A 13,785-nucleotide genomic window follows, 5' to 3' on the forward strand; every position below is an offset into this window, starting at 1 on the left:
CCACCCCAATTCCAAACTGTGCGCTTATTGTCTTTATAGACACAGGACGGTCTTCATCCAAAAAATTTGCAATTTTCTCAACCAACACTGATGTTCTAATGTCCCTCCCCATCCCAATGTCTCTCACCTCCTCTCTACCGCCCTTGAACCTTTTGTACCAGCGAAAAACGTGCTCGCTTCATACTTCCATAAGTAAACTGGAGCATTTTTACCCAGTTTAATACAATATTTTATTGCAGAGCGAGCATTCAAATTGTCTTCGCGTCCCAACTGCATCTTGTAAGCTTGTCAGCTGTGACAAGCAGTGTCTAGTACGGTGCATGCAAGGAGATGTCTCCCTGAATCTAGAATTTAAAAAATGTTGGCATGTCAGATTATTACGTGTATAGAGATGAAATATTAAAATTACTATAATCTAGGAAAGTTATGATTGCCTCTCCTAAAATAGTCTTAAAACTTCTGGAATGCACATCAGACGAGATGAGTAATAATACGTCACACAATAACACACTTGCTATAAATAAACAACGCACCGACGTAGTAGTAAACACACAAGACTCGTGTTTTCTCTTAGTATCAAAATGGCAGCTTGTTGACATCGTGTGTGTTTCTTCGTTGTGCTTTAATTGCTTTGCTGCCTGGTTTACAAATAAAAACTTACCTTTCTAATGCAGTGGAAATAAATTATGGAATTCAGGTTAATGTTTCATGAAAACTAAACATCTGTTACGAGTAACTTGCCAATATTATTATCATTAACATAAGATGTTGTCAGTGTGTTAGGTTGTCGATAGGCTTCAATGAAACTTTAAATTACATAAATATATATCAATGTTATGTCTTCCAATCTTTAGATATGAAAGTATATTCATGCTGTTATATATTAAGTTGAATATTTGAATGAATCGAGGAAAAATAAAACAAGTGTAATGGAACTGTTTACAACTAGAAACACAGTTCAGCATCCCGCTGCCGCCATATTTCTGATATGCGTTTAAGAAATAAGAATGATATTTCTAAGTTTCATTCTCAGTGCATTTACGATTTCTTTCTTTAGTAAAACTTATTGAATACCTTTTACATTTTAATTAGAAATCTTTATCAACTTGTTTAGTTAATAATAAACACTCTACAAGGCTATCATCAGCATAAATGTTAATGTTTGTATCATAAGAATTTTCACAACCACTGAAAAATGTTCACATCGAACGATATTACAGAACTGAACTAGGTCATTTTTCACAGGAATTTTCAATTGGCCGGATAACTGAAGAGATGTTGGCGTGGGCTCCCAACCTGGCATCCGAAACTCGGAGTTTTATCATGGCTACTGAATAAGTGTCACATTTTTACAGATATATATATATATATATATATATATATATATATATATATATATATATATATATATATATATATATATATATATATATGTCTCTTAAAAGAGAAAGAGTAGAAATGTATAAAATATGAGAGAAAAGGACTGGAGCAGAACAGATTCCTTGTAGAAGAGTTACATGAATACTCACACTTTACAAGCAATGTAAGGGATGGGGGATGTGGGGGAACTGAAAAGTGGTATAATTCGTATACACACACACACATATATGGACAGAATCATAAAAAGAAAAATGTTTCAGGGTAAAATTACTGATGGTGAAAATGCTAGCTTTTTTTTCTTTCCTTCTGCCAGTTCTGGATGAGAGAGCAGTGTCCATGATGTTTGTAGGCTCTTGAAAACTGGTGAAATTGATGCCATTAATATTCTTCTTGAACTTTTGTAAATCAATGACTGTGGGAAAGACATGAGAAGGGAATTCCAGGAGCAGTTGATGTTCTGGGAAGAATGGACTGAGCGTAGTGATTAGTGTGAGATCTGTGGAGGGGGGGGGGGAGTGGACACAAGGTGGATGGGAGGAAGAGAGAGAAGTGGGCTGAGAATGTTTGAGTGAAGATGGCATCAACTCAGCCACTTCTGAAGAGCAGAGGCCATTACAGAAGTAGTTGAAAAAGTAGGAAGAGAAGACAGCATGCCTGTGAGCCAAAAGTTAGAGCATGCCTGTGATTTTACACTGAAAGTATATGAAAAAAGGATGGAAAAAAAAAACATGATAGAATTAAATGAACCATTTTGTTTTTGCAATAAATTTTATAACGAATGTGACTCCCTAGACCTATAACCACATTTGAAATGTTTCTTGGAAATGTTCACACTCTGTTCCGCCCTCAAGTGATCGAACTCGGGACAATGTGGTTACAAAGCGAACTTATTACCTACAGAGCCATACATGCAATCATAGTACCTCTACTACCTTTTACAAGTGCATTAAGATGTGTCATGTGAGTAGCTACTATCATCAGGGTCCATGGTACTCCATTGCTTCCATTTTTCACAATGTTGGCTTGTACTGCCTCATGTTGCCTTTACTGGACAGTATGCAATTGAAGAGGTGGTGAGAGTTAGGTTAAGTTATTTAATCAAATATGCGAGCGAGATCGTTGCCAGTGCCCCTGGACTGGCTCTTGTACAGGTGGCACATAAAATACACCATTTTGAGCGTGGCCGTTGCCAGTAACGCCTGACTGGCCTTCGTAGGATTTTCGAGCGAGATCGTTGCCAGTGCCCCTGGACTGGCTCTTGTGCGGGTGGCACATAAAATACACCATTTTGAGCGTGGCCGTTGCCAGTACCGCCTGACTGGCCTTCGTAGGATCTTCGAGCGAGATCGTTGCCAGTGTCCCTGGACTGGCTCTTGTGCAGGTGGCACATAAAATACACCATTTTGAGAGTGGCCGTTGCCAGTACCGCCTGACTGGCCTTCGTAGGATCTTCGAGCGAGATCGTTGCCAATGCCCCTGGACTGGTTCTTGTGCAGGTGGCACATAAAATACACCATTTTGAGCGTGTCCGTTGCCAGTACCGCCTGACTGGCCTTCGTGCGGGTGACACGTAAAAGCACCCACTACATTCTCTGAGTGGTTGGCGTTAGGAAGGGCATCCAGCTGTAGAAACTCTGCCAGATCAGATTGGAGCCTGGTGTAGCCATCCGGTTTCACCAGTGTTCAGTCAAATCGTCCAACCCATGCTAGCATGGAAAGCGGACGTTAAACGACGACGATGATGATGATGATGTAAGGGAAAATGTGTAATCAAATATGTAAGGGAAAATGTGTAATAAATCAACCTGGCTGTATACCTCTGATTCTCTTCCTTCAAGAACCTTCATAAGTGCCTAGATCCAGTCCTTGCATTAAGAGACATAATCGCAAATAGTGGTTTTGATTCCCAGAAAGGGTGGTGTATTGTGTTCTTGAGCAAACACTTCATTTCATGTTACTCCAGTCAACTCAGCTTTAAATGAGTAACTTCAATTTTTAAGTACTCTCCAACCGGAAAGTCCGACAAGCAAAGATCCACTTTCTAAGTCCAAATTACCAAAAAATTTTTAAAAGTGTCATTTTGTTGTCATGTGTGCAAAATGACTAATTTTTACCTACCCCTCTTAATTCCAAAAGACCCTCAACTACATGTACACTTTCTGTCACAGATGCGCTGACAGAGGGTATTTATTTTTGGAAAATTGAAATTTTACAAAATTTTTTTCAGCGGGGTGATTAAAATTTTGAAATGCGGATTTCTTTGCAGATTTGGAATCTCCAGTCAAAAGTGGGTTTCTATAGAAAAAAAAAAAAAGTAAAAAACTGAAAGCGGGTGCAATCCATGTCCTTTACCTCTGCTCACTATTGAGTCAATGTATCCGTCTGCCAGGTAACTGAATTGAAAATAGTGCTTCTATATTTAAAAATGTTGATGGGTACTAGATTGTTAAAGAGTGGGGCACTGGGAAAAAGGTTGGGAAAGTTTTACACCATTGAAAACGTATTTGCAAAACTGTACTTATATTCATTTTAAAGGTGGGAGATCTTGTTAAAATTTCTTCCAACCGCCTCAAGTTTCGCATGCTGATGACGAAAATCGCAGTTTGCTAGAAGTTTTAAAGCATTTCAGATCATGTAATTTTAGTCAACTGAAGCCTTTATTACTGAATATACCAGAAATTGTCTCGACCTGCTAGAAATAGCAGTCAAATCATCCTTAACTACACCATATAAAAAAGGATAGAGGTAAATACAATGGACCACACCCCTTTTGGGATGTTTTTTTTTTTTTTTTTTTTTTTACAGGAACCCACAATATCGAGTGCAGAGATTCCGAATCTGCAAAACAAAAACTCTACATTTAAAAATTTTAATCCTCCCACCAAAATTTCTTAAATTTTCCCTTTGAAATTTTTTTTTGGCGAAATACGCAGGAAAATATGGAAATGATTCTGAAAAAAAAAAAATACCCTCCCCCTCCGCCCTATGACAAGAAGTGAAATTAAAGTGTTTTCTCTAATATTTCGCGCATGCATAGAATTATAAAATAGCAGATGCAAAAGGTATTTAACCAGAAAACCTGACATGCTAGAAACACATTTTCAACATTTTAATATGAACTACCAAAGAAAAAATTTCAAAATTTAAATCCGCCCCAACCGGAAATCTGACAAGCTAGAAACAACAGCCAAACCGAGGATCAACTTTCTAAATATGAATTACCAAGAGAAAAAAAATTTTGTTGCGTGTGAGCAAAATCAAATTTTTACATATCCCTCTTAATTCCAAAAGACCCTGACCACTTGTTGGGTTTATGTTCGTCATGAAACATTAGTAGAGAAAACACTTTAATTTCACTTCTTGCCATAGGGTGGAGGGTGTTTTAGTTTTTGAAAAATTGAAATTTTACAGAATTGTAATCTTCGTATTTCGCCAAATAAAATTTTATTTTTCAAGTGAAAATTTAAGAAATTTAGGAGTGGATTTAAATTTTGAAATGCAGATTCGGAATCTCCGCACTCGATATAGTGGGTTCCTGTAAAAACAAAACAAAAACATACCAAAGGGGCGCGGTCCAATGTCTTTACCTCCGCCCACAACTGTACCATAACCATTTATCCTTACCGAGACAAGCAGAACTGAACTCCACTTGTTGAGCAGTAATAACACTTCCATATTTATTCTATCGAACTCGCCACAAAATATTTACTGGCCCTGATACTAAATATATACTTTCTCCCAATGGTAATATTGTTTTACAAGGCTTGTTAGAGGGGAGAAAGAACATCAGTATTGTTATCAACACTGCACTTTCATACCGATTCTATCACCACTGAGGATATACATATCGATATCGATCTCTGGAAGCTGTTTTCAGTGTCATGAGCTCGGCACAACTGAAGTTTAAGGAAGATTTAGCTGCTATTTCTAGATCAGAACTCGTTAAGGTTTCGTGTATGTCGCCTTCTGAAGCTTCGATTGGTTAAAATCACATCTTAAAAAAATAAATGCGACGTATTTCGCAAAAAAAATTCCGTAAAAAGTGAAAAAATGAACGGGGAAGAGAAATAGAAAATTCGAAAATGCGATTTTTGATTCTTTTTTTTTTTATTTTTAGAATCAGATCTCATAACCAAAAACGTGGGATTCCATAAAAAAAAAAGAATCAATTTTCACGAAAGTTATGACGGAAAAATCAGATCTTGTCTTCTCGGTTAATTTGCGCAATTTGTTTTTGTTTTTTTGTCGTATTCGTTTTCTAGTGGTTAACGACCAGCAGGCTGGGTTGTTTTTATTTTTGCTAACGGGAAGATTCAAGTTTGGGCTATCTGAAATAGTAGCAACATCAATCATAACCCACACCATTAAAAGAAGAAAAAATAGGCGGGAGGCTCACTAGTTTGTTTATTAGCGGTCAACGGGATTTTTCCTTTTTTGGAGGGAAGGGCAGACTATGTTGCTTATGTACGTAGCGAATGAGTGAATACAGAAGTACTAGAAAGGAAATGTAAACATGCTCTGCTGGTTGCGTAATGTTTTAAACACTGGACAGGTTCCAGTGGAAGGAACCTGTAGGACATGGAGAAATCATCTCAGGAAAGCGATGACAAATGATCAATGTTGGAAAAACGAGCGCGTAAAAATGGAGGACTATAAAAATTTCCGAATTCTCGGAGGGTTGAGGCTAATATCACCAAGTAATACGTTGTAGTGCTACAAACCAGTTATTCTTTTCGACAAGCTACCGTCTCCTGTCGAGATTTACATGCGTGTTCCTATTTACATTTCTGCGTGCGTAAAAACCCAATTCGAAGCATCTTCCCTTAACCATCCACGGATGAAAGGTGTTCTAAATCAGAGATACCTAGATTAGTGTTTTACAATATCTAATTGACGTACCACAGCGTTCAGTTATCTGCAAGAATCAATACAATGTGCATTCCTTTTATTGTTTCTATAGTGGCAGGGAGAAAACTGATTTAGCTGGACCTCATTGTAGTTTCAATTAGGAGTCTGGAATATATACTGGAACAGCAATAATTTGTTGATAAAAAAAAACAAAAAAACTCTTAAAATAATACTAGTGTCAATACCGCTGAAAAAAATCTCTTAATTTGCACGATAATCGGGCACCACTTTCATGAAGTTCTTCGGCTAGTAAGATGTAATTTTTAAATATTTTTTTTATCGAAAACGGTGTATATAAAAGACGGGCAGGTGCCCCAAAGCGCGGAACCTGAAAAGCAAATATAAACCCAAACAAAGAGCTGTAATACAAACAAAATCAATTTCGCGCCTAATGCACGGTGAAAATAAAAAGGACAAAAAATAACAAGAAAACCGTTTTAAGATAAAAAAGAAAACATTTTATATGATTATATTTACAGAATGATGTGGTCGAAGACCCCGATGTGAATAATACAAATCAAGGACTTAATTGCGGGATGAAATAACCATAGAATGTAGGAGGAAAATCCTCGTTAAAAATGTCTGTACACTAATATTTACATTGTCTCTTAATAAATATTGAAATGGGGGTGGATGTAATGAGCATTATTTTGTTGATAAACTATTTACTTCTTGGCGGCCTTTTTAGTAGCTTTAGCCTTTTTGGGTTTGGTAACCTTCTTTGGTTTAGCAACTCTCTTGGCAGCTTTCTTTGGAGACTTGCTCTTTTGAGGTTTGGGAGCCCGAGGTTTCTTCACTTTCTTGCTTTTGTTGGTAGGCTTCTTTGGAGATTTCTTGGCAGCTTTTGGTTTGACTTTGGATTTTGTGGATTTCTTAGCTTTCGCTTTCTTTTCCTCCTTCTTAGCACCGATTTTAAATGACCCCGAAGCTCCAGTTCCTTTCGATTGTTTCAACACTCCAGAAGCAACATCTCTCCTCAAAGCCATCTTAGTCTGGACAGTCACAGCTTTCTCATTAGTCGACAGTTTGAAATTCTTCAGAATGTATTTGACAATGGCCTGACGAGATGAGCCGTTCTTCTCGCTCAAACTTGTAATAGCTTGTTTAACCATTTCGCTGTAACCCGGGTGAGTTGAAGGTTTCTTAGCTTTGGCAGGTTTCTTTGCCTTAGGGGTAGCAGGAGCTGGTGCTGCAGTTTCAGTCATATTGGTTTTGGTTGGTAAAGGCGACGGTAAACACAAAAATCTGCGTGATAATTGAAAGAAAGACGAGATGAATAATAATACGTCACACCATAACACACTTGCTATAAATACACAACGCGCCGACGTAGCAGTAAGCACACAACGCTCATGCTCTCTATGTGTCAAAATGGCAGCTTGTCAACATCTTATGTGTTTCTTCGGTGTGCTTTAACTGCTTTGCTACCTGGTTTACAAATACAAACTTACCTTTCTAAGACCGTGGAATTAAATTATGGACTTCGGGTTAATGTTTCAGGAAAGCTAAACATCTTTTACGGGTATCTTGCCAATATTATTATCATTAATATAAGACGTTGTCACTGTGTTAGGTTGTCGATAGGCTTCAATGAAACTTTAAATTACAAGAATATATATCAATGTTATGTCTTCTAAACTTCAGATATGAAAGAATATTCATACTGCTATATATTAAGTCGAATATTTGAAAGAATTAAGGTAAAATAAAACAACTATGATAGCACTGTTTACAACTAGAAACACAGTTTTGCTTCACACTGCCGCCATATTTCTGTTATGCGTTTAAGAAATAAGAATGATATTTCTAAATTGCATTCTCTGTGCATTAACGACTTCTTTCTTGAATAACACTTTTTAAATACCTTCTTTTTAATTAGAAATCTTTATCAACTTGTTTACTTAATAATAAACACTCTACAAAGCTATCAACAGCATAAATGTTAATGTTCAATAAGAATTTCCACAACCACTTCGTTCACATCGAATTACAGAATTAAATAGGGAATTCGAGTAAAAGTAAAAGGAATTATTTAGAAAATATATTGTTTTAGAGATATTATTAGCATAAAATTTGTAGCATCCCTCCCGCAAAAAAAAACAACTTTTTTTTCTAGTTAGATTTCATAGTATTTAACCGATATGATTTCAGGTGAAGTATCATTGTTGTTGCGGAGAGAAAAGTTTCAAAAATTGATGCGTGGCAGACATATAAACGTTTGTACACACACTTTGTTTATCTATCTGTCTATCTACAGATCTACCTAGCTATGTGTGTGTGTGTGTGTGTGTGCGCGTATATATATATATATTAAAAACGAGGAAGGCCAGTTTTGGGGATTACCCTAAGTTTCCCGTCCATAAAGGGTTTGGATTTATGGCGTATCGTCGGATCCTAACAACCTGTTGGCCCATGACCTCTTAAAACGCGTGAGAGTAACATTTTTGGTTTAAAAAAAAGATGTTAATAATTTCAGAAGAAAATGTGTGATTAAAGGGCGATCTGGCTGTTGTTTCTAGCACAGCCCAAGACTTCCCTCCTCGTTTCTTTCTCACTCTTACATCTCTTTTACTTATTTCAGTCATTTGACTGTGGCCATGCTGGAGCACCACCTTTAGTCGAGCAAATCGACCCCAGGACTTATTCTTTGTAAGCCTAGTATTTATTCTATCGGTCTGTTTTGCCGAACCGCTAGGTTGTCAAGCGATGTTGGGGGGACAAACACCGACATACAAACATACACACACACACACATACATATACATACATACATATATATATATATATATATATATATATATATATATATATATATATATATATATATATATATATAATTATTACAAATTAAAAGGGTAAAGGTTTATCAATTTATTAATTTATTAATAAATCAACAATTAATAATTTATACCAAGCCCTTCGGTATGTAAGCACCATTATCGGTGGAGAACTTATTTAAAAGTTCATATACATTTATAAACATAATTAAGGGATCAGCAAATATTTGCTTCACCATATACCGAAGTTCAGAAATAGCAGCTAAAAAAGCTGAGACTCCAACAGATAGCATTACTTGTAACTCACAAAGGCAAAAACAAGAAGAAGAAAAAAACAATGAAAACTAACCATTACGAAGTTAATCGTAACTTCGTAATGGTTAGTTTTCATTGTTTTTTTCCTTCTTGTTTTTGCCTTTGTGAGTTACAAGTAATGCTATCTGTTGGAGTCTCAGCTTTTTTAGCTGCTATTTCTGTTTCTGAACTTCGGTATATGGTGAAGCAAATATTTGCTGATCCCTTAATTATGTTTATATATATATATATATATATATATATATATATATATATATATATATATATATAAACATAATTAAGGGATCAGCAAATATTTGCTTATATATATATATATATATATATATATATATAAACATAATTAAGGGATCAGCAAATATTTGCTTCACCATATATATATATATATATATATATATATATATATAGAGAGAGAGAGAGAGAGATATAGATAGATATATATAGATATAGATATATAGATATACACACAACGGGCTTTCAGTTTCCGTCTACCAAATCCACTCACAAGGCTTTGGTCAGCCCGAGGCTATAGTAGAAGACACTTGCCCAAGGTGCCACGCTTTTAGATTGAACCCAGAACCATGTGGTTCGTAAGCAAGCTACTTACCACACAGCATGTTTTTCAATATTTTTCCCCCTAAATACATTTTATGGAATGATGATGCCAAAGTAACACACGCGTAGTCCATTGCAAAGAAAAAAATGGTAATTTAAGTTTTTACTCGCACCCCAACTGAGCGAGGCTGTGTGTGTGTAAGAAAAAAACATTTTCTAACAGAAAATTATGCGATCAAAATAAATCATCTTTTACATACATCTTAATAAAATCACTCTGGATAAATCCCAACAGTAATCTTCTCAAGTTTTCCAATATTTTAGAATTATGTAAACAGAAATAATCGGGGACAGGGGGTGGGTCTAAAAATAGCGTGAAATTTCAAATTTTTCTTTTTTTTTTATAGCATAAATGTGTTTAGGGGGGGGGGGGATATTCAAAAACATCAATATATATTTGAGTGAGGAAAAAACAAGGAGGGTTGTCTTGTGATGTGCTAGAAACAACAGCCAAATCTCCCTTAAATCAAACACTTTTGCCTCTGAAAAGATTTAATTTTCTTTAACCAAAAAGGTTTCTCTCATGCCTTGTAAGTGCATAGAGAAAAAAGAAAAAAATGGCCAACATTGGTCCGGACTGGGTGTTGAGGGGTTGACAGGAGTAAAATAAAAAGTTTTCCAAATTTTTTTCTTTAAGATAAAAAAGAAAACATTTTATATGATTATATTTACAGAATGATGTGGTCGAAGACCCCCATGATTCCGAAGGCTGTGTTGAGGGAAAAAGTCGCAAAAAACCTCCTCCAAAACGGAGAAATTCCAACTTATGTGAACCGTCTTATCCGAAACACCGTTTTCCAGAAACTCCGCCCACTGCCCACTTCCAAAAGATTTTGCCTATGAATTTCTTCGTAATCTACACCATTTAAAGGGTATTTTTTATAAAATTTCATTAAAAAGTACCCATTTTCCTGAAAATGTTAGGTAGTGTGAATTTTCTGAAACTCCTCCAACCACTCAGAGAGTGTAGTGGGTGATTTTTATGTACCACTGGCACAGGTGCCAGTAAAGCAGGCCTGGCAACGATCACATTCGGATGGTGCTTTATACGTGCAACCGGCACAGGAACCAGTATGAGGGTACTGGTATCGGTCACAATTGGTTGGTGCTTTTTACGTGCCACTGGCACCGAAGCTAGTAAGGTGGGACTGGCAACGAACACGTTCAGATGGTGCTTTTTTAAGTGCCACTGGCACAGGGGCCAGTCAGCGGTGTACTGACATTGGTCATGATCAGTTGGTGTTTTTTACGTGTCACGGCCACAGTAGCCAGTCAGGCGGACCTGGCTTCGACCACATTCGGATGGTGCCTTTGACGTGCCATCGGCATGGGAGCCAGCAAGAAGCCACCGGCCCCAGCTCCTGTCATTGCCTCTGTGAGGCCCAATGTTCGAAGGTCATGCTTCATCACCTCATCCCATGTCTTCCTGGGTCTACCTCTTCTACAGGTTCCTTCTACAGTTAGGCAGTGGCAATTCCTCACACAGCTGTCTTCATTCATACTTAACACATGGCCATACCAGTGCAGTTGTCTCTCTTGTACACCACATTTGATGCTTCTTATGCCCAACTTTTCTTTCAGGGTGCTTACACTCTGTCGTGTATGCACACTGACATTACAGATCCTTTACTAATTACTCCAGCGTACAGGAGCTATAGAGATAGAATGGGGCATGCCAATGCTAGACCGAAACAGCTGTAAGATTTTGTCCCTTCTCCAATTGCTAAATGTCCTTTAAATTTGAAATCTTAATTGTTGATATAACATGGTATGTCATAAGTATCTGTATATTGTGTTTTTTGTCAATTTAGTTATAAAATAAACAGATTAATCAATGGAATACAATGTCTGCAAGTTGATGAGTACCTCATATTCCCCTCCATTTTCTTATTGCTATATAAATTTAGGGTAAAATAACCCCCTTATACCCGCACCCACTTATTGCACTTGGTATAACACTAGTGTAACAATAATTGGGTACCCTCCCAGTAGTATATTGGATAGATATTAACCCTTAGTGGGTTGGATCCTCCAGCCCTAACTCTCTTGGAGTATATATATATATATATATATATATATATATATATATATATACATGTATGTACACATATGTATATAGATCTAATACATGCACCATACATATCATATATGATAGTATACATGCATATGTGTGTGTATGCCAGTGAACAAAACTCTCGAACTTTAAGTCTCTATGACTTCTGCTGGTTATAAGTATTAAAAAAAAAAAGCATATTTACTCATGTTTTAAGTTCTGTTTCCCTGTTCACCTCAACATACATACATACATGCATACATCCCCCCCCCCCACACACACACTTGTGTGTGTGTCTGATAGATAGATAGACACTCACAAAGTCTCTTGCATTATTAGCATGCACACACATACACTGCATTATGAATACAGAGAAAATTATCTCAGCAATTAACCTCTATATATATCCATTCCTTTATTTATCATATTGCTGTCAACTAGAATAGTTGGTGTCTCTGTTGGTTCCACATTGGGGAAACACCTCTTCTTTCCATTTATTATCCAATATCATCATTTAATGTCTGTTTGACAGGAGTTGGCAATGTAGAGGACTTCATCAAGCTCTATTGTCTGCTTTGGCATGGTTATTACAACTGGATGCCCTTCCTAATGCCAACCAATTGACAGAGTGGACCTGATAGTTTTTACGTGGCACCAGCTGTGACAAGGTCCGCTTTGGCATGGTTGTTCCAGCTGGATGCCCTTGCAAATGCCAACCAGGTTACATAGTGGTACCAGCACCAACAAGGTCACCAAGTAACTTGCAAGACAGAGATCCCTTGAAGAGGATAGGGTGTATTGAAGGAGGTAGTTTTGTGCCAGATGATGAGAGGTTAGAGTATGGCAGAGAGACAGAAACAGGTGTTGTGTTGTAGAAGGGATATTTGGTTGCTCCACTCAGAAGGAGAGAGTGAGAAAGAGAGAGCAAGAACGAGAGAGATGGTGGCAAATTACTAATCATCACTTAACATCCACTTTTTCATGCTTGCATGGGTGAGACAAATTTAACTGAGGCAGAATTTCTATAACCAGATGCCCTTCATTTCACCAACTTGCACCTTTATTTTAGCAAGGTAATATTTTCCGATAGCAAGGCATGTTTTTCACAAACAGCTGGAAATTAAAACTTGGGAAGGAATTTGCATTAATGAACATCCATCTGTTTCTGTTTCAGGTGAGAATGTAGTCCCACCAAATTGATAAGAGATCAAATGGCGGCCAGGTTTTCTGAAGTTGGTATTGCAAAGCAGTAAATTATTTGCATCACAAACTCCAGCTGCCTTATTCCCTCCTCATTTCTAGAACTAAAGCCATAATCTACATGTACACTATGAAATCCATTGAAGTCACCTGTCACAATGAGCAAGTCATTGGCTTTCATCGCTGAGGTAGTTTGCTGAAGGGATCCATAGAAATGGTCCTTCTGAACATCTCCAAGTCCAACATTTGGAGCACATGCAGAGATAAATGACACTGTTACAATGAGCAAGAGTATTCTTAGCTAAATAATCCCCAATCACCTTATCCACCCATTTTCAACCAGAAGAATACCTACACTACCTGCTCCATCACTTCTGCCCACCCAGAAAAATTTGTATCTATGTTCCTTGCCCACAAGCATTCTAACTAAGGTTCCCTTCCATTATACCTTTTGCACACAGCACACATCTACATGCCTCTGCTCAAGTATTTTGATAATCTCACCCGACCTACCTCTCATTGTGCCAAAAGTGATTCTGG

At 37.1% G+C, this 13,785-nt stretch overlaps 2 protein-coding genes across 2 annotated transcripts; one reads left to right on the forward strand and one right to left on the reverse strand.

Annotated features, from left to right (window-relative positions):
- Positions 1–6,723: 6,723 nt before the first annotated feature.
- LOC106874244 (histone H5) lies at positions 6,724–7,597 on the reverse strand. Its single transcript, XM_014921900.3, has one exon. It carries the CDS (start codon positions 7,491–7,493, stop codon positions 6,954–6,956), a length of 540 nt encoding a protein of 179 aa, XP_014777386.1. The 5' UTR covers positions 7,494–7,597; the 3' UTR covers positions 6,724–6,953.
- Positions 7,598–7,609: 12 nt separating this feature from the next.
- On the forward strand, positions 7,610–11,837 carry LOC149137119 (uncharacterized). The gene is made up of 2 exons (XM_089347022.1): positions 7,610–7,810; positions 10,667–11,837. Exons 1-2 carry the CDS (start codon positions 7,641–7,643, stop codon positions 10,833–10,835), a joined length of 339 nt encoding a protein of 112 aa, XP_089203148.1. The 5' UTR covers positions 7,610–7,640; the 3' UTR covers positions 10,836–11,837.
- Positions 11,838–13,785: the final 1,948 nt, after the last annotated feature.

This window comes from Octopus bimaculoides, chromosome 2, assembly GCF_046866305.1.
Source record: "Octopus bimaculoides isolate indiv1 chromosome 2, ASM4686630v1, whole genome shotgun sequence".
NCBI classification, from domain to species: Eukaryota; Metazoa; Mollusca; class Cephalopoda; order Octopoda; family Octopodidae; genus Octopus; species Octopus bimaculoides.